At 40.4% G+C, this 27,366-nt stretch overlaps 1 protein-coding gene across 5 annotated transcripts in view; it reads left to right on the top strand.

Annotated features, from left to right (window-relative positions):
* The window catches only part of CEP170 (centrosomal protein 170), a 186,524-nt gene that overhangs the window by 62,020 nt on the left and 97,138 nt on the right, over window positions 1–27,366 (top strand). For 3 of the 5 annotated variants that reach the window (XM_077813467.1, XM_077813465.1, XM_077813463.1), the window contains exons 1-3: window positions 13,212–13,264; window positions 14,204–14,366; window positions 16,823–16,945. In XM_077813467.1, coding sequence (XP_077669593.1) covers window positions 13,238–13,264; window positions 14,204–14,366; window positions 16,823–16,945 — 313 coding nt within the window. In that variant the 5' untranslated portion in view covers window positions 13,212–13,237. Of the gene's footprint in view, window positions 1–10,065; window positions 10,145–13,205; window positions 13,265–14,203; window positions 14,367–16,822; window positions 16,946–27,366 lie in introns of those variants that run through there. The other 2 variants (XM_077813468.1, XM_077813464.1) reach the window with 2 other exon arrangements.

Below are 27,366 nucleotides of genomic sequence, written 5' to 3'. Positions count from 1 at the left end.
CAAAGTTCATTGTCAGTTAAGTGTTTCTTGATTAGGCACTTACTGATAATAGTCCTTTTTCAAGAAGCTGACCAAATGCTTCACTGAGGCTACTTAGAATCAAACACATTGAGATACAAGTATATAGCAAATATTCATAACTTTGAATACAAACATGATACACACAGATAGACAGCACAGTCATAACCAGCAAACTATAACCTTTCCATAGACACCCCACTTGCCCTCCTCTGTACAAGACCTGGTGCAACCATAGAACCCTGGTTGCAACAATGATCTATATGGTCACAGTTCATGTCAACTACGTCACAATCTCCTTTCTGGAAATAATTAGTATTACTGGTTTGTGTAAATTAGCATATATTTTCTTCATTATTTTCCGTTACAACTTTTGCTGTTGAATCCCCACTATACAAGGGGTGCTGTTGTCCAGAACTACGATACACTTTGGTCTCTGGGATTTAAGCCTTATGCTTACTGCAAAAAGTTTATGCCAATGAATGACCCTCATTCCAGATGCCTGAAGTGCCTCCTTGAGGGTCACATTTGAGTGCCACATCTTCGGAGGATTGAAAAAAGGACAAAAAAGGATTGAAGGGTGAGACTGCATCCACCTTCTGCACCTTCCCACTCAGGGCAAGTACCAAATACTTTCCCCTTGGATAGGAGTGCCTCTCTGGACACTGCACCAGAAAGTCATCACTGAACCCCTTTTCCAGTGTCAAGAAAGAAGCACAAAGCATTGGAATGGCATTCCTCAAAGAAGCCAAGCTCCTTTGGAAGGTCCAGCTCCCCAGTACCATCCACTAATAAACACTTAGGAAGTAAAATGTTACCTGGAAAGACCACCCACTTCTCATCAGGAGTTGTCGGCAGTAGTACCTGATCCATTGGACCAACTCCCACTGCAGTGCCAACCTCTTTGATGCAACAATAGCAGTATCAAGGAAATACCTTGGTACCGATGATGCCAGAGGGGACACAGCAACACAGGACCAGCTCTGCATCTCAGTACAAGATTCTCCGGTGGCACAGGAGACACACCAGCCAGTACCGGTTCCTGCTTAGGCTGTGTCTATAGACTTACTTTTAAGACAAATTCAGCCCTTGGTACCATGTGCAGCTGCATCTTCAGACTATCCAGCACTTCCTTGCCCAGTACAGTCCAGAGTAAACTCAGTATGTTGTCCCTGATACCAACATTTTCAGAGGATGCCACCTCACCTTGTCATCAACTGGTGTAGCTCCTCAATGGTCAGGGAATTCAGGGTCCTCCTCTGAGTCTGAGGTAGGTTTTGATGGCCCTAATATCTGCGATAGAAGATGACACTTACCTTCATAATGAGGATTCCATTCCTGTTACCCATCTGATTTCCTGAGATCAGATCAGAGACTCAGATCCTTGGAGTGGTTGTGGCTGGGTCCTGTGCCTTACCAACTGCCTTACTGGAACCACCTGGGCTTGCCTCCCACCACCAGATACGCTGATTCTTTATATAGATCCCCAAGCAGACATTGGGCTGGTTCCCATGAGGAAACCAATGATGATATTGCCAATACCAAGCAGAAACCTCAATTTGAGCCTCAGATTTTGGAATCTCAATCCACTTCAGTACAAGAGGCTCATACTCAACTTTCTTTGAACGTCACATCATCACCTGACAAGTCTGTGGTGCTGGGGATTGTTATCTTGTCCAGGACAACTACAGGTCCTCAGGGCCTACCATGAGTTACTAACAAAAATAGCTACCTCTCTTGGCATTCAGATTTAAGAGGCTCAGGAGAGTTTCCATAGGCTGGTGGACATACTGCATTCGGTAGGATTTTTTTCAAGTGCATCTACCTATAAATGAAGCCATTGTGGACCCTACAAAATCTGTGGCAAATGCCATCCTCTGCCTCCAACTACTAAGAGGACTAAGAGAAGGTACCATGGCCCTTTGCAGGGCTATGGACATTTTTACATCCATCCTTTGTCACATTCCTTAGTTGTTTCAGCAGTGAATGAAAGAGCATGTCAGGGATCGCCTTCTATCCTAAAGGACAAAGACACAAAGAGACTAGACCTTTTCGGTAGTTGGCCATAGCTGCCCTACAATTTTGTATCCCTAAACAACAAGACTTGTCAAATAGGACTTCTCCTTCTGCAACAATTGGTTCAACAGGGTTCTCAGACAAGTTGCCAGAGAGTGCCTGGCAGAAATTCCAGTCCACCTTGGAATGTGAGAAACTGGTGTCTAGGACCTCTGATAGCTGTTTTAGATTGGGCAGCTTTGGTAGACAGAGCCATGACATCTGCAATAATGAAGCAGAGGTGTTCATGGTTTCAACCGTCAGGTCTCCTGCAGGAGGTCCAGCAGATTATCCAGGATCTCCTCTTTGAAGATCCTTCCCTCTTCTGTGAGAAGACAGATGAAAAGCTCCTCAGTCTCAAAGATTTGAGGGCCATGCTGAAATCATTCGGAATATACACTCCTTTCCATAAAAGAAAACAATTCCACCCTCAGTGTCTTCAGATACCAGCTCTTCTTACCTATGCAGTCTGATCACTTCTGGAAAAGTTGGGGGGGAATACAGGATAACTCCACCTCCTCAGTTTTCTTCCATGATGCCTTTTTCAACACAGTCTGGAAATCCCAAGCAGCCTGTTTGATTCTCTTATTGAGGGCAGAGTACTAGATCATTACGTGCCAGTTTCTCTCTCCCCTATTTTTTCCCAACAGGTTATCCTACTTCCATGTGGTTGGGTCCACATGATCACAGATTGTTGGGTTCTTAGTACTCTGGAACAGGGATAAACACTGCAGTTTATTTCCATCCCTCCCATCTGCCTTCCCTGTCCCTCTTCAACAAGCACTCTCACAAGGTTGTCCTCCTCCAGCAGGGCCAGTCTCTCCTCCATTTGGGAGCTATAGAGAAGGCTCCCCCTCTCTGCTGAGAGAAATGTTTCTATTCATGTTACTTCCTTATCCCAGAGGCCTTAACCATATCTCCAACCCAGCTAAACCAGTGAAATTTGAATAGCTAAAGCAAATAAGGTTTCTCATGATCACTCTAGCCTCCATAATCCCCTCCCAGGACTCTCGTGGCTGGTACATTACCTTCAGTTTTTCATGTGGTTATCCATCACAGCCACAGGAGATTCCTATGATTTCTAGTCAACAGCACCCATTATCAGTTTACAGTCTTTCCCGTTGACCTGTCTACTGCTACACAAGCATTTCCAAAATGCATGTCAATAGTGGCATTATTCCTGATAAAGATGCTTTATAGCTCAGTTGTGTACATTTGCTTGTGGAAAATACCTGTGTTTAAAAATTTCCAATAAGAGTGCAGGTTCTTCTTCCAGTGATGTCCCCATGAGTGCCCAACTGTAGGTGCGGCAGCGCTCTCTGCACCTGGAATTGAAGATCTTCATCAGCAGTGCCTGTTGGACTGCACGTGCTTACCTCTCCCCCCACACACACACACACTGTGAGAGGGAAGTATCTATAGCACTGTGCAGTCTGACCACCCCACAGTTCCTTATCTACTGCCTTTGGGCAGGGACAGCATCCGCAGCAGAGCCTGCTTCTCCTTTTCCCTTACTAGATAGTGCCTTACCTGTCAGTTTTAGTGTAGTTATTAGTACTTCTTCTCCTTCTCTTTTTCTCTTTAAAAGAAGTACTTTTTTGTTTTATAGTTACTCCATAGATGAAGCTCTTCTTAGAGTGCTTGATCATGTTGATTCCATGTTAGGTGTGGGTGCGCCATGTGCACTGCTGCCAGAGATTTTTTCCCCTAGTGGTATCTGTAGAGTTGGCTCTGCACCCTCTGGAGTGCCATACTCATGCGCCGGTACATGAGGCTCCGCCAGCCCTGCACTGGCTCAGTTCCATCTTACCGCCCATGACAGTTGCAGGAACAGTGCTTTTGCTTCAGCAAATCTCTAATGGTTTCTTCTGATTCCTGTTGTAAACAGTTGTTAGTTGTCGTTACAGATAAGTATTATATAGTTTCTCACTATTAGTTAGTCCCTTTATGGGATATCGTTCCCGGGATGGGACATGCCCCGGTCCCTGGGCTTCAAACCACGTGTGGCATGTGCTAAGCCTATGCCGGTCAGCGACCCTTACTCCAGCTGCTTTAACTGTTTCGGGGAAGCCCATGTTCATGATAAGTGCAGGATTTGAAGGGGCTTCTGACTGTGAACCCAGGAGGAAAGGGACTTCAGAGTTAAAGCTATCCTGATGGAAGCTGCGCCGACATAGATGTCTGACCCAAGACAGCCAGACTCGGCACTGAGCATGTCCACCTCAGAGTGCAGTGCTCCTCCAGCACCATGTCTTTCTCGGCACCATTCAACATCCCGGTGCCAAGGAATAGATAAAAGAAGTGCACAAAGATAGGGCGCTCCCCAGTGCCCACGGGGAATACGAAAGACTTAGAAAGAGAGTTGCAACCCACATCAGGCCTCTCTGTCTCGCAGAGTTGTGCAACCCCACCAGCCCAGTCTGGGACCCGCTCCGTATATCCGGCAAAGATGTACCACATCTTAGGGTGCAGTCCATGCCTGAGGCCTTCAGGCAGCTAAAGACTTCATGGCTTTGCTGGTCCCTCCTACACCATAATCGGCAGTCGGTTACCAAGCCAGCTAAGACAGTTGTCTCGTGTCACCTGCTTTAGTGTTCCCACAGTGGTCCCCTACATGGCACCAGCTACCGTATCCGAGTGCATCCCAAACCTCGAGATAGCATTCCCCAGCTGGCCAGCAATGGTCACTGTCCCCCAGGAGCCGATCACCTGAGCCCCGGTACCTTGCTTCCAACTCTAGACATTGGTTTCTGGAACCCAGATATTGCTCTTCCTCCTGGCACCAGTCCCCGGAGAGGCACCAATCTCCTGAGCAGAGATGACGCTCGCTGGAGTCTCAACGATGATCCCTGGACTCCTGGAACTCATCACTGGTATCCCGTAGCCAGTCCCCGGAGCATCACTCCCCAACAGCCCATCATAGCCATTCGAAGTGTGCCTCAGTTGTGCTCCCATGGTCTTCCTACAAGGAAGGGATCATTGGATTCTGAGACCACACCCCCACAAAAGAGGCACCATCCTCCGGCATACCAACCAGATGTGGGCACCATTCCGCCCATGGGCCTGTGGCCCCTGAGTCAATGGCCAGTCCAGTGGCAATGCTGGAATCCATGGGCGTTCCCTGCAGTACTAAGACCTTTCTCCCATCCACCTTCGGTGGCGGTGTCAGAGAGGCGTGCCATGTCCCCCCCCTCCCACTCCCACACCCTGCCACCTGCACCGGAGCAGGCATAGGACTCAGAGCAGGGTATCGAGACCCCAGGTCCTCCCCCAGCAGAGATGGTTTCCGGAGAGGTAGGAGCCCCCATCCCTCCCCCACTGGTGGCTTCTTCCTCATCCTCCCCTGACGAGGCGCACATGGGCCTCTCTAAAACTCTATTCCTGGATGACTTTAGAGCTCATCAGGAGCTCTTCAAGAGGTTGGCAGCCAATTTGGGCCTTGACGCAGAGGAGTTTAAGGAGCCCACAGACCCGCTCTTTGACATCTTAGCCATGGCTGCCCTTTCTAAGGTGGCTTTGCCGGTGCATGAGGGGGTGATCGAACTGGTAAAAGCCCTCTGTGGCAGACCTCCCTCATCTCTGCCCCCTACTTCCAAATGGGCACAAATGACATACTATGTGCCCGCAAAGGGGTTTGAATGTATGTTTACTCACCCTCCTACAGGATCGCTAGTAGTCTCTGTGGCTAATGAGCAGGACAGGCAAGGCCAGACTAATTCTACTCCCAGAAATAAAGAGGCCAAATGTCTGGACCTGTTCAGTAGGAAAGTTTATTCTCCCACAAGTTTACAGCTCCTCATTGCAAATCAGCAGGTGTTGCTGAGGCGATATGATTTTAACATTTGGGACTCACTGGCCAAATTCAAGGGCTCTCTGCCACAGGACTCGATACAGGAAATTGTGACCATTACGGGAGACGGAAAAGCGGTGACTAGAGCATCTCTCCAGGCAGCTCTGGACGCAGCGGACTCAGCAGCCAGGTCCATGGCATCAGCAGTGGTTATGAGTCATGGTTTATGGCTGTAGTCATCGGGACTTCACCAAAAGGCACAGCAATTGGTCCAGGACCTTCCCTTTGAAGGTGCTGCCCTGTTTTTGGACCAGACAGTAAGCTTCACGGCCTCAAAGATTCTAGGGCCCCGTTACGCTCCTTGGGCCTCTATACCCCTTCGGCCTCTCTTAAACATTTCAGGCCATCACAGCTGTCTTGCTTCTCAAATGTGACTAGGCATGAACCCCACAAGAAAAAAGGGAAAGGGCTCAGATGCTGACAGAGGCAAGCACCATTTTCCGCTGCCCAACAAGGCACCAACCATTTCCCAAGCAGAAAAAAGCAGGCCTTTTGAATGTGAACTTGGGGACAGATTACTAGTCTCCCTCCTGGATCAGCAGCCCCCTCCTTTGCTTCTGGACTGCCTTTTGCCCTACCTCCCTGTCTGGGTGGCTATTACATCAAACTGCTGGATACTGAGCACCATCACAGTGAAGGGCAATCCGCTTGGCATGCGAGGTGTTCCTCCCCCAACTCGCGGGCAAAACAGTGCAAGTGTTGATGGACAATACAGCGATGATGTTCTACATCAACAAGCAAGGAGGGCCCCGTTCCACAGTCCTTTATCAGGAAGCCCTCAGACTATGGAACTTTTGATTGAAGCATTCCATCCACATAGCGGCCACTCGCTTCCCCAGGGAATGGAACATGCTAGCAGATCACTTCAGCTGGTCCTTCTCGTCTGATAATCTGTGCCATCTTCCAGAGGTGGGGGACTCTCCAGGTGGATCTGTTCACCATGGTGGAGAACAAGAAGTGTCACCTCTTTTGCTTGAGACTTGGCCAGGGCGGGGCACTCCTATCTGATGCCTTTTTCCATCCATGGTTGGACCGGCTGCTGTACACTTTTCTGCCAGTTCCTCTAGTTCACAAGGTGCTCCTGAAGATGAAAGCGGACAAGCCAAAGGTCACCCTCATCGCTCCGGAATGGCCTCGCCAACACTGGTTTGGCATGCTCTTAGACCTAGCAGTCGCAGCCCATGGACTTTTCCCCTGAGACCGGACTTAATTTCACAGGATCAAGGGCGGCTTCTCCATCCAACCCTCACAGGCCTACACTTGGCAGCATGGCTGCTTTGTGGCTGAATCTGGATGAGAGGGAGTGCTCTGTCCAGGTGCCGCAGGTCTTGCTACATAGTAGAAAGCCCTCTACCAGGGCAACCTACCTAGCCAATTAGAAACGCTTCCCATGTTGGGTGGTCAAATGAAGTCTTTCCCCAAGCAGGCATCACTGCAGTCCATGTAAAGCTCCAAGGCCTGTCTCTGTCTTCTATAAAGGTCTATTTGGCGGCCATCTTGGCTTTACACCCGCCTTTTCAGAGCAGATCAGTTTTTGCCCATGATATGACACTCAGGTTTCTGAATGGCATGGAGCCACTTTATCCTCAAGTTCATGACCCTATCCCACCATGGGATCTGAACCTGCTGCTGTCAAGGCTCATGGGGTCCCCTTCAAGCCATCAGCTTTGTGTTCATTGATGCTTCTCTCATGGAAAGTTTCCTTCCTGGTCATAATCCCTTTAGCCTGCAGAGTCTCTGAAATTACAGCGCTCCCTTCCAAACCACCCTATACAGTGTTCTATACAAAGACAAGGTCCAACTGCAGCCCCACCCTGCCTTCTTGCTGAAAGTGGTGTTGCAAAAATCAGGATATATTCCTGTCAATATTCTTTCCAAAGCCTCATAAATCCAGCAAGAAATGCAGTCTACATACCCTGGATGTTAGATCGGCATTGGCCTTCTACCTCAAGAGGACCAAGCCCTTTTGCAGTAGCAGACAAGATGAAAGGCCGGCCGGTTTCCTCCCAGAGGATCTCCTCGTGGATAACTGCCTGCATCAGGTTCTGCTGTGAGCAAGAAAGGGTGTCACTGCCAACTGTCTTGACCTCCCGTTCCACCAGAACGCAAGCTTTGTCAGCAGCCTTCCTTTTGCAGGTACTGATACAGGACATCTGCAGAGCTGCAACCCGGTCTTCAGTCCACACCTTCACGTCCCGTTACGCTGTTACCCAGCAAACCAAGGATGGCATAAGCTCTGGTAGAGCAGTGTTGCAAGCTGCAAGAATGTGAACACCGAGCCCACCTCCAGGGATGCTGCTTGTGAGTCACCTAATATGGAATCAACAGGAGCAAGCACTTGAAGAAAAAATGCTTACCTACCTTTCATAACTGTTGTTCTTCAAAACGTGTTGCACATATCCATTCCATGACCCACCCTCCTACCCCACTGTCAGAGTTGATGGCAAGAATGAACTGAGAGGGTGCAGGGCTGGCGGTGCCTCATATACCGGCACATGAGCACAGCACTCCAGAGGATGCCAGAGCTGATCCTATGGATACCATCAGGGGAAAAATCTCCAGCAGCGTTGCATGCAGTGCACGCACACCTAACATGGAATGAACATGAGCAACACATCTTGAAGAACACCAGTTACGAATGGTAGGTAAACATTTTTCTTGCCACCAGGACTGGCAAAAACAGATATTTTTGTGTTCACTTCTCATGAAAGACACTGAAGTGCCATGCTGACATGCAACCTTATGAAAAACTAGACAGAAATGGCTTCTTTGCTTAATTCTGGCAGCCAGAAAAGGTTCCACTAACATTTTGGGGAAGGAGTTTCATTTCTGTATTCTCAGGAAAAGTGCAGGTTTCATCCAAAATTAGATTTAAGTGGACAAAACAACTATTTGAAGATTCAAATTCCGGACATACGTTAATCGTTCAAGAGTTTTGTCGGTGTTTTTTGGGGGGAAGTGGGGAATCCCAACCTCCAAGATGTTTATATCCATTTAAGTTGTGCCATCCCATTACAGAATCATGTAATTATAGATTCCTCCAGTTTAGAATATGATGGTCACCTAGGCCATCTTTGAATATAAGGCCTATGGACACCAGAAGAAATTAGATTTCATATGGACAGAATTGAACTAAACAATTTTCTGGGCACTGAAAGCCTTTCTTTCTAAGATTAAAGATTAGTCTTTGCAGAACTAGACAAGCGGTGCCACAGCAATGCAGTACTTCTGACTCCATGCCATTGCATGTCAAAGTTTGTTGGCTAGTAACTGGAGTTCAAGTATATTGATGCCACACTTCCACATTTGCCCTTCTTCCATTTTCCCTTCTTCCATCACCACTAGTTTTTGGAATTGCTGTTTCCAGGCAAAAAAGGGTTATGGTAAAGATTGCTTTCTCCTTGGGTCTATGCCAGCATAGTGAGTAGGCATTGATACAGCTGATCATTCTTTTAGATCTGCTTTTTAAAAGTTCTGAATTTGTGCAACTTGGTAGACCTCGTAATGAGTGGTGGTTTTCTGTGAAGACAACGTAGTTTGGACAAATTCTGTTATGACAGCAAGAAATCTTTGCATCAGAACCTACAACATAACATGGTCTACATTTCTTGTTTTTCATAATTTTAAAACTTTTTTTACAGTTATTAGAAATTGTTTCCTCGGTGCTCAGATACTACAATGTTGAGCGCTATATAAAAGCCCAAAAGGATGGATGATGGTAGTATCAAGGAAATCAAGAGTCAGTTAACATTCTTAAAATAACTGCAAAACTGAACATCCTATATGGATTGGATAAACAAGGCTACCAGGAAAAAACTATTTGAGGGAACAGCATATTGTTGTAATGAACAATTCCAGTACATACTACTAATATGATTAAAATGGTAATAAGCTTTACAAGGTTAGTCTGATTATACCACCCTGATTAGCTGACTCTAATATTTCATTTCCTTCTTGAAATACTTTGTTAGGTGTTTAATAGCTCTACACAATTGTTTAATTCACCAATAGGATCATGCATCATTAATCAGTAATGTTAGTTATGTAGTGCTGCAACTTCTTGTGCAAGATTAGATTGGTACTGGAAGTTTTATTACATTTTGAAGTATAACCATATCTATTTTCTCCTTTTTATTTTGTAGACGTTTGTGAATGATGTGAGGATTCCTGAACAGACATACATTACTCTGAAGCTTGAAGATAAATTGAGATTTGGCTATGATATCCTTGTAATAAAAATGTACAGCTATTTGCAATGCATTTTTCTTGTAAAAGTATATTAGCTCTTCTTAGTTTAACTGATCATAAAGTGATCTGATTTGCATGCTTTTCATATTTCTTTAGTATTTATTAGAAGTAAATCTGCACCATATATTCCTCTGCCCATCAAAAAAATATGAATTGGGGGAGAACCTGTAGTTTTAGAAATATTATGCCCAGTGGCAAATCAAGGATGGACTAAGGAATGTTCTCTGAAAAACAAGGGCTAAAGTAAGAACTTTAGACAGTTAAACTGTTGCTGAATGTTACAAGTTCCCGCTAGTATCAGAGATGAGCTGTGCTGCTGAAAGTACCATGGCCATCTTATTAATACTCTGTGCTTTTCAGTGAAATGTTAGTGAACAGCAACAGTAACAGAGAGAAGGTGAAGAATCAGTAGTGAACAGCCATACGTGCACATTGAGGAAGACAATGCTGGTTACTTAGTGAATGCTGACAAATACCTTGTAAGTGGCACAGTATTTCATATAAATGCTTTAAACACTAATTCAAAGAGAAATATGGAATTAATTTGTTCTGGCTGTTACAGTCAAAGTGTCTGGTGAGGTTTTCATAAAGGAACTAGGAAGAACATGAGCAGTCCAACTCCAGAGAGAAAATCAACTTCTCCTACACTGAGTGGAACAAAATTTCCTGTCTCTGTGTATGTTGCCCATCAAGAGGGAGATGAACAACAAGACTTACATATGGTAAAAGTGAGATTAAGCAATGTGAAATGTACACCAAAAAATATCCTCACTGTAAGTCAGTTTGGTGGGCTGGTGTTTTTCCAGTTTGTATAATGAAATCGCAGTAATGTCCTTTGGCATCTCCATGTGTCAGAACCCAGTATGTGAGGTAGTAAACTCTTGCAAAGCTGGGCAATGTGTCTGTTACATGCCTTCTCAGCTTTTCCAGTGCTCCCTGGAAACATATAAAAGGATAGGAAGGATAGAGCAGCCATGTTACCCTTTATCTTTCTAGCTGAAGAGGCAATGGCTGTCAGGTTTGCTTAACCTAGCAACGGACCTTCCAATGTCTCTATCTCACAGAGAAGGTTTGCTACTGGAAAAAACATTCCTTCATCCAGGACCAGACAGCTTCAAATTGGACACTTCTATGAAATAATTATCATCACTCTCATGGAGCTGAAACAGAAGTTAACACAGAAAACTTATTCTCTTGGCTGGCGCAAACTCAGTGTTAAATAACTGAAACACAGCCTTGAGTTCCTCCAGGAAGGCCTTAATGTGGATGTATGAATGTCTCAGCAAAAAGGTGAAATCTCTATAATGTATAGAGGCATAGTATAATGATATAAGTATAATATAATGTTAATAGCCTGTTCAAGAAAAAGAAGTTTTGTGTAAATTCCAACATTAAATGCTTCCTTAGGTCAACAACCCATATTCCAGCCTTTCAAAGTCAGCACATGACCTTGGAACCTCTCGTTCAGCTCCTTACTGCGCTACCCGGTTTGAACTCCTTCAGGAGCTATCATTTCACTTCCTATCTATTAAAGTAGACATCTGGATAGCCGTTGTCTCCAATCAGATGAGTTTTGAAATCTGAATGTTTCTCCAGTGAGACCCTGTATTGTATTTTTAATTCAGACAGGTAGTCTTCACAATTCATTCATTCCTAAAGTAAATTCAAGAAATGTTCCTCCTTCTGTTAAGCATCAAAATCTAGTCACTAGGAGCACTGATAATCTGCGTACTCATGTCACCTGTATTGAGATCTGCTGGGCAGCTTCATGGCCATCCGTAAATTGAGCATATTGGTCATCCAGTCTCTAGTCAACTTCATTTTTGGAAAATGTCTTCTTTACACCCTAGTGGTCAGAGGAAGGAGAAGGGTAAATAAATACCTCATTTTAGATGTCCATATTTAAAGGATGAGTCTGCAACCCACCCTGGAGGCACAATCCTGTGAAAATCTGGTTGTAATGGATCTGTGGACTTGAGCATGATGAAGAATAGGAAAACTTATGTGTGCCTATCAGAAATTCCCCTTTTTTTTTGAGTAATAAGATCCACAGATCTGGCCTGTACTGCAAATAAATAGAAAATCCAGAATAAAGATGGAAATTTACATCCAAAGATTTTGGGTTTGTTTCATTAGGGGACATTGCCCATGCTCTACAGTAGTATAAGTTGTGTTTTTTCTTCTAAGTATAGTTAACACAATCTGTAATTTAAGAAAGTACAAATGAATCATCCTGCCTGTGGAAGATGACAAAACTGGAGCTAACTTCAGCGGGCTAGGACGTTATCTTGCATCCAAAGACTGACTGACCTTGTTTGAGCCCCACACTCCAAGTAGACTAAGGTACTCTGTGGACCTCACTACTTTAAAAAAAAAAAAAAGAACACTTCCAATTAAGCACAGATAAATTTTCCAATTCTAGACATTGCTCTAAATGTTAGTATATTAAATGGAAAAAAAGAATAAGATGGTGACATAACGTTGGTCACATACACTGATACATAAGTATATATCATGATCTTTCATGGTCAATCCTTGTCCTCCCAAACCTTTGTTTACTGTCATTCCTTGTTGTATGCCTAATTTGTAAACTCTTCACAGCAAGGACTCATCACTTTTGTACTACTGTATTTACAAGCTATTGTACTGTATTTATTACAAGTAATGAATCAAAATGTGTTTATTTTGACAAATATACTTCATAATATGTTAGTCATAAATGTAATTTTTTTTTTTAAAACTGATCTTAATAATATAAGACTACATTATAGTATCTTCTGGATCTTTTAGAAGCTGGATGAGACTGTCAGGGGTTTTGTGAGAGCTTTTGTAAGTAAGCAAAATAAGAATTTATCAAATTTCTAATCTTGTATTGTTTGGTATTTGCATCCTATTAAGTTACATTTATTGCATATTAAAGAAAAAAATCTCAATTTTTTGCTGTGGCTTATCTTAAAGTAAGACTTTCTGTCTCTAGTGTAAATTTTTTTGGAGCTGTGAAACTTTTCAGGATGTTTTCCTTATCATTTCATACATACTAATCTTTTTACTGTAGTCAGAGGTGAAATGAGGGTCCCTGAAGAAGCCCTTAAGGTAATAACATGCAATCATTACTGTCACAGTTTAAGGGTTAACTGCACCTTTGGCTTCCCCTCCCCCCATTTTGCCTTCTCAGGGCAACCACTTAAAGTTTCAAGTTTTTTAGTGGTCACCTTTCTCATGTGGAGACCCAGGTCTCTCTCTCCAGGCCAGGTTTTAGGTGTGCAATCCCTCTGCACCTCACTGTGAGTTCTCCAGCAGATCTGACTTGGGTCCAGCAGTGGTTCACTCTTTCTCCAGGTGCTAGACTACAACAGTGCAGACCAGTTATTAACTAGCATTCACAAAACAAAGTACATTTACTCTTGGGTCATAAGCATCAAAGACCAAACATTAAAAGCGAAGAAACAAACAAAAAAACAAACACCCACATCATCCAACAGATCTACACATATGCTAAAAGCTTACTAGAAGTCATTCCAGCTCCAGCATTTGGCTCTGGTTGGTTTCAGTCTTTGAAATCCCTCAACTGGGTTTTCTCTCCTGGTTTTACAATTTCACATCATGTTTCAGATCAAGAGCAAGAACACCCTGGGGCAGTTCAGCTGTTTCTTTATAGAATCTGGGCATTTGATTTCTGGCTGACTGTAACAGGTAACACCAGTCAGTGCTCTTCTTCTCAGGGGGCAAAGCTTCAAAGTCTGAGTTTTTGAGTAACTGGCACTGGGGATTTTGTATTAACCGCCTAATCCCCCAGGAAACCAACTCACTGAACCAGGACACTGAAAAGGCATTCAACATCTATTATACCAGAAGTCCATGACTCTCTGGCACATTTTGATATACTAGTCTTTCGAAGTCCTCATGCGTCCCAGATTTCCATCTGTCACACCTTTATTTATGTATTCTGCCCTTCTCTGTATATGTATAACAATAGTTTATGCAGTTTATTTTAGTTGAGATCTTTTTCTTTTTTTCTTAAATGTTATTTAGCATGAAAAATTTACAAGTCAACTCCAGTTATCCCAAAAATCCTCAGAGGCAGAAGGATCAAAGCCAGTCAGCTCCACAGGTACAGAGCCAAAGGTACCAGATGCCACAGGTGAAGTGCATCACAAAGCTACAGAAGCATTGAAATCTGAAGAAAAATGTATGGGTGAGATAAATTTTTGTAGCAATACAAAGTATAATTAGAGAAGGCAAGTTTTTTCTTTCCTCAGATATTTCAGCAGATACTGTAGACATGTTGCAGAAGAGATTTTTAAATATATATATTTTTAAAAGGTTTAATAATAAACCTCAGAATTTCTAGCTTTCTTTATCACAGCATCTAGACATGAATATAAAAACTTGCATAAGTTTTTTTTGCTCTGAGTTTTCTGAATTTCCAGCTCTTCTCCTGCACACAGCCACCACACCCAGTGCAAACTTTTGTGAACTTTAGCAGTGGTAGAGTGGCACTTTATTGAATTTATTCACTAATGAAACTTTTCAGTTAACCAGTAATATTTTTTAGTACTCTTCCATTCTTGATAGTTCTATTTTGTTGTATTTTTCTGTAATATTTTTCTGTTTTAGTAGATTATAGCATAATTTATTATTTTTTCTGGTTATATTAATATTATTTGTATTACTTTAGCGCTTAGGGACCCTGATAATGGACCAGGACACCATTGTGCTCGGCGCAATGCTAACACAGAAGAAAGGACAGATTTTGTCCCAGAGAACGTACACTCACCTGAGAGGTAGGAGATATGAATTCAAATCTTCTCTGTCTGATTCAGAAGATGGATTTGAATCCACATCTCCTATCTCCCAGGTGAGCGTCTTACTCAACAGGGTATATAGTTGTTTGTTCTCTCTCTCCCCTCCCCTTCTCCCCCCACCCATGAATATTTTTGTAAAGTTGGAACAGCTTCATTATGAGCAATTGAGAGCAGAATACCCTATAGTCTACTGGTTAGGGCACTCATCTGCTAGGGGAGAGATTTGCATTCAAGGCCCTGCTCCCATGAATATTTAAGTATTTATACAAAATGGAATGTATTCAACAGGAAAGAATGAGAGTAACCCACCCCCGAATAGCCTATAATTTGGTGGTAAGGATGCTCACCTGGGAAGGGAAGATCTTAATTTAGATCCCTATTCTAGAGTGGGAATTCAAACCTGGTTTTCCCATCTGTCAAGCAAGTGTCCTAACCATTGGGCTAACGGGGTGCACAGATTTTCTTTCTTATCAGAATCAACCTGAAAACATTTTCATTTTATTGAATTAAACTATATGAAAAATTTTTCCCAGCTCTACTCAGAAGTGTATTGATTTTTTCTTCAGCCACTTGTTACATACGTAAGTGTTTTCTATTGTTCATGCAGTTAAATACACTAAAATTCACTCTATCGTTTGTTGCTGGGTTTTTTTAAACTACAGTATATTCTAAGGTAGAAGAACATAGTTTTGGAAGAAAAATAATTAGATATATGGGTATTTTAAATTGTATTAAACATTTGAAGCGGCCATCCATTTATTTGTGGGTGAAGATTAAACCTTTGAACACTACTGAACAAACCATTATTTGCTAGCAAGGTAGAAGTTCACAAATTTTCCTTATTTCTTAGCATGCAAATAGTGCATATTACTGTCAAAATATATAATACTTTCAGATACTCTATTTTGTGCGCCAAACAAAAATGTCTGATATAAAATTATAGAGATATGGGAATTCTGAAAAGGAAACAGAGCTGTTTTTACCATAGAGAGCACATATACCCAGTCACTGAGATATCTGGTGTTGAAATACAATATAAAAGAAGTTAAGATATATTCCGTTAGAACATCTGTATGATATTAAAGTTGCCAAATCTTAATAGGGTGCAATATTGTCTTAAGAAATATGAGCTGTTCTTAATATGGAGAGCAGGTCAGAGCTCAACTGACTGGTTAGTCATGGAGGTGGAATAACTGTTTCATATCTAATTTCTTACTTAACCCTTTCCTGTTCAGATACTTGTACTATGTATATTATAACTAAATCATGAGATTTAGTTCTTTTTTATAGTTATATTTTCTTACTTAAATATGGCTTTAAAAAATAGTGTAGTCGAACTAACTAATATATAAGTGTGTACGTATTGGTGTTCTTTAGTAACTGCCAGCTATTTGAAACCTTGGCAGCATTACAAAATTTGATCAGTTTTCCATGTGATAGTATTCCAGTGAAAGTTCAATGTGGGTAAAAGAGAGAATCCTTTCACAGAAATGGTAGCTTTTAATAATGTACTGATAGTGAGTTGATTTGTCTTTTAAATGAAAGCAGAAAATAATATTTAAAAATACTATGCAGTAGCAGCAAGATGTAAGTCACTTGTATTTGCATAAATTCCTAAGCAAGCAGTTTTGGTCAGATCATTAGTAAGCTTTTATATTTAGCATGCAGGTCATTTGTTCAGACATTAAATTGGTTTTGTATTGGAGGAAACACAAGCAATCAAACTGTTTCAACTTTCAACATACAAGATCCATCAGAACTTCTCTTTCTCCTTGTCACTTGTATCTAAACATCTATGTAAAGTAAATGGTGAAGTAATTTCTTTGGCTTTGGAATATTTTTATAGATCTTTCTGCCATGCCTCGTGGTACACCTTTGTATGGACAGCCATCCTGGTGGGGTGAGGATGAAGCTGATGAAAAAAATGGTTGCAAACATGAAGAAAAAATACATGAAACAGGAGCTTCAGGTGAGACTGTTCAGAAAACATTTCAATTTGTAGTATCTTTTTTACTCTTTAGTAAATAAGTAGCTCTTAAAATGTGGGACCCCACAGAGGTATATAAGAAAGATAACTGTTTTTCAATAATTAATGACTTATTAATTTTGTATGTTCTTTTATCACTGTTAAATACTGTTGCTTCACTAGTGTCTGAACTTTATGCTGCAGAGTTTCCTTTCTCTGTTGATCTTCTGTTTTTTGTCGCTGTCTTATGACAGCAGATATGACAGATTTTCATCGTATTGGGGTCTATGGCTGAAATCCTGGCCCTACTGAAGTCAGAGGCAAAAACGCCCATTAATTTTAATGGAGCTAGGATTTTGCCCTTTGTGAATACCTTCTTTAGTTCTCCTCAACTATTGCCATGATGCAGTGGGCAGAGTTATTCGCCAAATATTTAATAAAGCTGTGCTTTCATGAACAAAAAGGATATAAATACATGTTGGAGATTCTGACTGCTTGAGAAATTTCTCAACTTCATTCTGTTTAATACCAATTCACATAGGTGCTGGAACTAGGGGATCTGAGGGTGCTGCTGCACCCCCTGTTTTGAAGTGGTTTCCATCATATACAGGGTTTACAGTTTGGTTCAATGGCTCTCAGCACCCCCACTATACAAATTGTTTCAGCACCCCTAGCAACTCAACCCAGACAAAGATTTAATTATTTGATTCCACGTAATATCCACTATGCATTTAATCCAAATTCTAATAAATGAGATTTTGTTAACCAGCCAAGTTTCTGGATTGCTGACAATTATTCAGTGATAAAAGCTAGGATAAGTTTGGCTAGTAAAAAAAAAAAGTTCATAAATAGCAGTTTAACAATAACAGAACTGTACTGTTCTGAGTACAGAGTATGTTACTTAAATCACTTTATACACAGTACAATAGCTTACTATGGATATAGTGAGTAAAGTCATTCTTCCGAACCAGTATCGATCTAATAGTGATTAAATCCACATCTGTCATTTGGTATAATAAAAATTAATCCATTGTAATGGACACTGTCACCAAATCAATATCTCTGACTGTGAAAATAAATGGTTCTGTTTTGTTTTGCTGTGTGGATGCCAGCAGTACAAGATTCCAAATTGGTTAGTCTCTAAGGTGCCACAAGTACTCCTTTTCTTTTTGCGTTCTGTGCTACTGTCATTCCTTAATGTTCCATCAGCGTTAATGTTAGTCCATAGTTAATGCAAAAAAAAAAAAAAAGATATTCTGATTTATATGTTAAATTTGCAAGAAAAATCCTTGTTGTAATGTTCATTTACCCATAGTTTCTGTAACTAGGACTTTCCATTTCTACTACTTATGCTGTTAAAAGTTAGTTTGTGTAAAATATATGGCCAAAACTTACAAATGTGGGTACCTAAAGTTAGGCTCCTAAATCCATCATGAGGGTATTCAAATAAAAGTGGACTCACTTTGGAAAGTGTTGAACACTGACAAATCCTATTTAAATCAAGGCAAATCCAAGCCACTTTTATTTAGGTGCCTATACATGGATTTGGGAGCCTTACTTTAGACTTCCACATGTGAGTGAGTGTGTGTGTGTGTGTGTGTGTGTTTAAAGGTGGGTTTTTTAAAAAAATTGGGATGATTTTTGTGTCCTTCCTCCTTTTACATCATCTGTTCTAGTTGCCATGAATCCTACCAGAGAGGGGTTGGAGCAAGCCCTAGAAGTCTCTTAAAATAACCCAAAATAACTTAAAAATGTAGTGAACTTAAAATCCAATATCTTAGGACCTTTGGGGACTATATGTGAGTTTGGCAGCCTTGGATTTCCACATTCTAATGGAATAAAGCTTTCACCACTAGGGCTTTAGATTAGTGAGTAGAGACTGGGTAAAGACCTCCAAAGATTTCTTTTAAAGTGATGACCTTTTTGTGTAAACATTTTTTTGGTCACATTCTGAGGTTTTTGTGGCTCTTCTTGAGTCTATAGTTGGTCTAAGACACCTAGTTTTACAGGCATAGGTATACAGAAATAGTCACAATAATTTGCAAGAAACTCTCTAAATTTCACTACAAAAAATCTGTACTGTATGTAGGATAAATTAAATGCATGATGGTGTGATATAAAGGGTTTGTGAATACTTGTCTGAGATAACATAACTGCATAATTCATTTGTAAGTTCACCAACCTACACTTCATGTTAATTAAAAAATTATTTCTCTGAAGATACCATTTTTGCAGCATTCTCACTTCCGGGTCCCAATTCCCTAGCAAGGGACAGGTAGAATTCCGTGAATTCTGTGGGGTTTTGGTCTGTAAAGATGGTGGTAAAGTTCTCGTAACAAAGTCATCAGTGACTAAGAGCTGTCATATGTGGTTCTGTCTCCATTCCTCTCAACACAGGGAAAATTGCGTGTGTTGTGGGGCTGGGTAAGGAAAAATATCTGTTGCTGTCTGTGAAGGCAAGTAGAAAGCAGTGAGCTTTAGCATCATAGTACTTTTCTCCCTCAAGCTCTCTGATGAGCTCTTACCTTCTCCATCTCTTTGGGGCCCTCCCTTTAAAATGTGAAGTATATCGTCTTAGTGGTAGGGTGGTCCACCTTCTTCCTTTTTAAAATTGGGGGATTGTAAAACACTGGTCATGAAATCTTCCACTCTGTCATCCTTCTGTCTCTTCCATGGTGTTATTGCCGCCACCTCCTTTTTTCTCATCTGGTCAGATGCCAACATTTGTGGCATTGTTCACTCCATAGGTCAGTAGTCCTGACTGTTCTTCTGATTCAGAGGAGGAATATTGTATGTGAACATGTGGGAGGATAGTTTTCTTTTAAGAAAACAAAAGTCAAATGAAGAAGGGTAATTTTAAGAGGGATTTTAAAAAAAAAAAAATTGTATTCATTTTTGTTAGTTTAATGCTACATTTTGAATAGTGAAATTGTGCAATTCTGTGGTTTTTTGTAATTTTTATGTAGGACTATTTGTTTTTTAAAAAAATTAAAAATAAAAAATAATCTCTACAGAATACATGTGCTGAAATAACGCCACTTTTTGGGTGACTTCTGAAGATCGCACCCAAGGTATGAAAGTACTCCAGAATGATGTGCAATTTGTTGTCTTATTTTATTCATACATTAAAATTGCTTTCTTCATAATAGCATAAGTACTTTGAAAGAGAGGAGTGGCTTCTACAGTGCTGTCTGAATTCAAAGAAAAGCAGATAAGAGAAGCCAACATCTGATTAAACCAACTAGTCAATGAGATAAAAACCTGCCTCAGCAGTAGAAGGGAAGGAAAAAGAAAGTTTGTCTGTGCTAGAGAAGAACTTCAGTAATGAATGGAAGTCTAAAGGATCTGCTTAATGTGCTCAATTGTGGTAATTTACAAATAAAGTGAGGAATGGCAAGATTAGACAAAATTTTGATACAAGGTTATAAAAAATATTTGAGCATGGAGCCTCACAGGAGAATACATAATGTGCATCATCTCACTGTGTGAAACAGTTCCATTTTATCTTTGAAATACCTTTTCTTTGGTTATTTAATCTTGAAGGTACCTGCTACAAACAGAATCACTGTCAGAGAGATTAAATAAAAATATTTGTTCAAATAGCTTCTTTTTTTAAATTGAAGGGTTATTACTTCTAACAAAGAATGGAATTCAACATGTGACAGAAGAATATAGTGAACAGACTTAAGTGAATAAAGTTGTACAAGAGCATTAAAGCCAAAAAAAAAAAAAAGCCCCATGAAATAAACAAAAACCACAAACCCTAGACTGGTGAATATTTGGTTCCTTTCTCTAAAACGATTCAAATCGCAAGGATTTAGAACTTTAATAATTTAAAACTTTAAAACAAAAAATAGTGATTTTATTTTCTTAATCACTTGAGATTATCAGTAGATTTTCAAACTCAGTCTCCATGTGTTCCAACTTCTCCGTATTTGATACGTATTAGATACGTATTGATACTTCTCCGTATTAGTGTTGGCAGAATGCCTGAACAGACATGTCAGGTGGAAGGCCATCTTGAGGAGACAAAGGGCTTTTTCTGGACTGGCAGGAAGAAATGGATTGTGGCTCCTTTACTTGTCCCCTCGCCCTCCTCTTCACCTGCTGGTCAACTCCCTCCCAACCTCAGAGGGAATCACCTGAGCTGGTGGGTGGGCTGGTAGGGCTCAGGTAAACCATTGGCCCCTGCACACATTGGGGAGTGTATATAAGCCCTGGCCTTCCAGCCTGAATCCCCTCTCATTTCTGGATTAACCACTCCCTCTCTCCCATACATAGAATTAGTGTAGGACTGGGTTTTTTGGTCTACTGTAGGCATTGTGATAGTTGCTTTTTGTGACTGGGAAGGAATTTTTCCATCACTGTCAGTTTGGCTAGGGTGGAGTGGGGGGTGGGGGCTTTGGCATCCCCGCAACAGCTCAGGAACCCTGTCAGGAGGTAAGGTTCAAGCTGTCATAATTTAGCAGGTGACAGGTGTACAATGCAGGTATTTGCTCCTTAGAGGTCCAGTTCCCTGATAAACTAGCATTTGAATTAGCCTTCAAGACCATTCCTAAAGAAGCTGAGAACAGCTCCTAAAGTGTGGTTCTGCGAGGAGACCAACCCTCTTTCCCCAGACATTTAACCCTCATGTGAGGGGAGAGAGGTAGGGTCCCAGCAACGGGCTGGGAACCTACTTTGGAGGGCTGGGGGTCTAATGGCAGCCCTCCACCAGGTGGAAACAATTAAAGAAGGAACCATGATCTGCACTGTACAATTTATTGCTGAATAGGTTGAGTTAATGAGTTAAGTTTAGTAAAGTTATGACCTAATTAAATCACATCCCTTGGATCCTGTCTGTCTTCTGACATGCGCAGGACAAACAATTTCGTTCTATGTGGTATACCTTAGTGGGCTTCCCTCCCCCAGAAAACCTGCTTTCCTGTGATACTAGTATTTGCTGTAGAACTGTTCCAAAGTTACTAAATATTTTCACACACTTTTAATACCAAATAAATTATTACGTAGCCTTTTTTGGACCACTTCACTGGTGCATAATTTCCTGGGCTTGCTCCCCCTAAAGTTTTCATCCTTCCATTAAAACTTATTTTTGTTGCTTTTCAACAGACTTACATATAATTTTTGTGTGTCTCGACATTACAGCATAAGTACATTCAGGCAGAAATTGGAAAAACCATTCATGTGTGAGGGAAACATTCTTTATTTATTATAACTGGAACTCCTGTGAAATTTCACATCTCCTTGAATGTTGTTTCAACTTTTTAGATCTAACCTGTAGTCCAGCACTGACCAGCTGAGATAGTAGCATATAATTTGCTTTTTTTGTATGGTAAATCATTGCTATCTCAGATATTTAACCCAAACAAATAAAAGATCTTTGAAACAGCCTTTTTAATGCAAGACTGTCTAGAACAATGGCCACCAAACTCTTTTGCTCGTGCACCCCCCCCCTTTACCAGGTCTGCCCCTGTCCCCCAGGAGCCGCAGTAGGGAGCTGAGCCCGGGTGCTGGGAGCAGGGGCATGGCCCGGAGCAGAGCAGTGGGCGGAGTGGGGCTGGATGGCACTTCCTCCCCACCCCTCTTGGGGGCTGGCCCAGGCCCTGCCATGGCCCACACACACACGTTACTCCACACACCCCTACATGGGTGTGCCCCACAGTTTGGGGACCATTGGTCTAGAACAAGTAAATTATAGATTCTTATATTTATAATTCTTCAAACTTTTGTTTCAATAACAGAAATCCAAAAATTGTAATAAATTAATCTAAATAAGAGTCTCCATCAGACTTTAACAATTTGAAAAAAAAATTTCTCTGTTGACTAGAAAGTAAAGTATACATTACGATAGATGGAGTATGATTTAATGAGGAGTTTGATATGGGAGATTTGTCGCTGCTAAACCAGCTATGTGAAATTAGTCTTTAAAGTCTCAAGTTAATGAGATTATTTTGGTATTACTGTCTTTCAACCTTAATGGAAACTCTAATGGAAAATCTTCGTAGTAAACAGAACACAGTGGACTCGATTCCAAAAAGGCACATTCTTGTGCTTTTGTTAGAGAAATATAGTGATGTAATTTTATGAGCTATAGATCCATGAAATGGTGTATACAGTATGACTTCATATATGACCCAATACTGCTGCTTTTGAGCTGAGTTCAAAGTACACTCATTTGCTCTAGCTTTCTGTGCTAGTGGAAAGTATACTGGGATCTAACTCTTCTCATCACACCCCTTTCCTCCACTCACCCCTTCTCCCCCCCAAAAAAGTATTTGTGGTTTCATTAATTGCTGTAGAATTTGGCATCACTAATTCTCCTAATCTGAATTTCTAAATCTAAATGTATAGGAATAGTGGACCAAAAACTTAAATTTTTAAATTCAGTTTAAGGCTTTGAGGAGAACATTATCTAAGTTCTTCATACAGTACTTTATAAGATAGGGACCTAAATAGTTCTGAATTCCAACAGTGGGTAACTTTAAAGTATTTTTAATATGTAAAGTTTCTTTGCAGGTAACAAAAAACTGCCATTCTAAGGCAACACTAGAATATTAAATCTCTGAAAGATAAATTAAAAAGAGATCCAGGTGATCCTTAAAATTAAACAGTAAGGCCTCAATTCAGCAAAACACTTAAGTGCATGTTTAAATACTTTGAGGTACAGGGACCTAGAATAAGTGTGAGTAACGCTTATGTCAGCCTATGCAAGGCTATGGAAGTGAACGTGCACAGCATGTCACAGGAGGCATTCTGAACTTTGTAGATCAGGGACCTTTTAAAATATTTAGACAACAAAAGATAGATTCTAATCCTCTTTTTGTAATTTTTAGTCAACTTACTACTTGTGAAAAGTGACATACAAAAGATAAAAACAAATGTTTAGAGAGCAACTTCACACATTTGCTAAAAGACAAGTTGCTATAACATAAAAATGTGGGGAAATATTTGTATTTAATAGTGATAAATTATTATTTAGATTTTTCTGGACCTGATGGGAAATATAGGACATAAAGTAAAGTCACTAGAAAATTGTGAACTATGAAAAGCAAAAGGGCCAATAAAGGAAAAGAGAGAGGAAGTATGAAAGAAAAAGCAATAGTCTGGAAAAGAATCAGAAAGGGGAAAAACAGGATAAGAGATGAGAAGAATGGGATTCCACTAGGCACTAATATTGGCACACCTTAGCTTCTGTCTCTGAAAAATTGTGTTACATTTCTTTTCAAATAGTGGCTAACAAGACTTTTCAAGAATTTTGGATTATTTTACTGGCATGTAAATCTGCCGTTCTGATCTCCAATTCATGCTTTTAGGTTTATCTGTCTCTAACATTAGCATCTGGATTGATGGAGTGACTTTGTCATTTAAAAGAGAACATGGAAAAGCTATCAGTTTATTTATAGTCTTGCTACTGGACAAAATAATCACAAACTAGTCTGCTAAAATAGAAGAAAGGACAGTAACTGCAGATCTTTTTCTTTGTTCAACTTTTGCTGAAGTGCTCGTTCGAAAAATCTGTGCAACGTCAGGTCATTTTTTGTGTCGTTAAAGTGGAAAATATATAAAATCACACCGTGCGAAGTACAGAAGAGAATTTTTGAATAATAAATAACCTGAATATTGTGGAAATAGTTTCTTAAAACTGTTACATGTTTTTCAGAAGTGCAGTACAAGTGCCTTAAAAAATCTCCAGTCTTGCAGGCCAACAGATGAATTCCATTGAATAACCATGAGTACATATACATACATTCTTGTCCTGCAGGACAAATGGAATTTTAGGGCCCCATAATTATTTGCGTGTGTGCAAAAAAACAAAATAAAAAACCAACATAGCTGTAAAACGTGGTGTCAGTGAGGATACAAAGTGAGTTTTGCTGGGTTTTTTTTACCCAAGTTGTGAGTTCATTCCAGTAAAATAATTTTCTGAATCCATATATTTTCAGATAAGATAATGTATTAGGCCAGGTATTCTTCAAACTCTTTTATAGTGTACACCACCACTCAGTGACGCCGGTGTCTCATGGATAGCCTTCCTGCCCAATCGTGATCACTCAGACTACCTCTGTTTCCAACTCTTATGATTCTATTTCCAATCACACAATATCCCTGTGGCAATTGCAACGCTATTTGCTTCCCTGTTTGCCTCCCTGAATCTGCACCTGGTTCAGTTTCCTAGCTCAGGAACTGTGCAGGGTGGAAGATCTTCATCTCCCTATACACCCCTTTATCCTCTGCCCCCTGCTACCGAGAAACTTACTCTCAACTCCTGCTTCCCCCATCCCACACCACTGCTCACAACCTTCCTTGCCCTCTCACAAATCTTCAAGCTCTACTTCCCAAGATAGGCTGTTTCTCCATCCAGGCTCCCTGCGCATGCAGTTCATGTGACGTCAGCCTTGACTTCTCCCACCATCCAGCCTCATTCGCTTTGCTCTCCAGCGCTAAGCACCAACTGCATTTTTCCTTGTGCTCCTCTGCTGCAAGACCAGGACATTGCTTCCTTCCTCTTACTATTCCTGCACTCCCTACACCAGCCTGGTGCTGTCCTCTCCCCAACCCACTCCACCAAAATGATAATTTATAATCCATTCACAAATACATTTTTGTAATTCCTATTTAGCTCAGAAATTGTTGTGATGAACCACTTCAGTGTTAAGTATTTATGTAGTTATGTTTCAGTTCTACATACATTTTCCTGATGCACAGATTGCTTGGGCAGTGCGGATTACTTTATGGTATTATGAAGGCAAAGGTGAGGCTATTTTACAGACTCTTATTCATTTTAATCTCTACAAATCTAATATAATACCAGTAATTTAATTTTAAAAGATAACATAGTTAGAGCATTCCCCGAAAGGAGATCTGCATCAACATGAAACTTGGGTCTTTTTTGTTTTTGCTTATACTACAGTGGAACATAGAAGATTAAAACTATATTACATTTTGTTTCTTGTGCTTCTTAATCATTGAAAAATCTCACCGTACACAAGATTGCAAAAGCTGTAGTTTGAAAAAAGTTCCTATTTTTTAGCTAATATATTTAGTTAAATTGTTTTTGTGCTTACTTTTAAAATAAATTCTTACCTGTTTTATGAGAAATCACTCGTTGGCTTGTATGGGGAAATCTATAATTTTTTTAAAAATTACTCAGCATACCTTTTTCTTTACCTAAATTATTTGAGATAAATTCATTCTTTGTCATAATTTAGGTTTGAACTAGATTGACTCCCAGTCTTAAAGTGTTCAGATCACATTTTATGTATTCCAATATGTTTTTTTCAGGCTATTTAAAGACCTCACTTTATACAAGAAATGGTGTCTTGATATGAAAGTCAAGAGAAGAATTTTACTTTTGATCTGATCTAGATTGTACTTTTAAAATAGGTACAAAAATGTTTTACTGCAGAAACATTTTAATAATAATATAAATAAATAAAGTAACTTAGTACAAGGCATACAAATTGTTTTAAGAGATCTTATTCTGTAAGATTTGAAGCATGAGAATATGGGGAGGATGTACATTAATCCTCTCATCCCTCCTTAGTACCGTTCATTCTTGAACTTTTCCAACCACTGTGTTACTCTCAAAGTAGTCCATATTATCAGGATCAAATTAACCCATCCTGTTTTCTGTGGTTTCATCATCTTTTTGATCTTTTTGTAAAGACACATCATACTGAAAATAAATCAAGACTTGTCAAAAAAGCAAATCTTTCCTGAAGAATAACAGGAAATATTTATAATTCATTTGTACATTTCTTTATTTACATTGCTACCTTACTGGCTAAATAACAGATTTCAGGTACAGATTTAACTATCGTAGGTGGATACAATTTGTCTATTTTCAGCCACATGATGAACATATTAATAGGATTTTTAATACTTCTCTTTGTGTCCTAAAATCCTTTTCTACAAATCTTAATATGAATCATGTAAAAAGTGTGAGAACCATTTGAATTATATTGTTTGGAGTCTGGCTTGCTGCGATTAACTTCTAGATGAATATTTCTTTTGCCAAATGCATGTAAAGGCTAGTTTCCTAAAATCGCTTTGCTAGCAGCCACATGAAAGCTTTAATTTAACGTTAATTCAGGATGTGCAGTGGGACACTCTTTTCCCATCCCACTCCCCCACTTCTCCTGTTTTCTTTGCTCCATTCAAAAGCATGAAATTTATTAAATTCCTGAATTCTTTTTGCCACTGTAGTTTTTAGTCTGCTGTTCCTGTGCTTTATAAATTGTGTTCAATGAAATAGGGGCACGTATCATTAGGAATTTAGTTTATAATTCACCTTTTGAAAAAATGTAGAACATGTTTGTGTTATAAAACAGTCTCAAATGCCTGTTCTTGTTCTTTGTTTTAACTTTCACATGGGAACTCATTTTTATCTTGCATTCATATTTGAATTATTTTTCCGAACAGTC

Source organism: Eretmochelys imbricata, chromosome 3 (genome assembly GCF_965152235.1).
Source record: "Eretmochelys imbricata isolate rEreImb1 chromosome 3, rEreImb1.hap1, whole genome shotgun sequence".
In the NCBI taxonomy this organism is placed as follows: Eukaryota; Metazoa; Chordata; order Testudines; family Cheloniidae; genus Eretmochelys; species Eretmochelys imbricata.
This window is presented reverse-complemented; position numbering and strand designations above follow the sequence as displayed.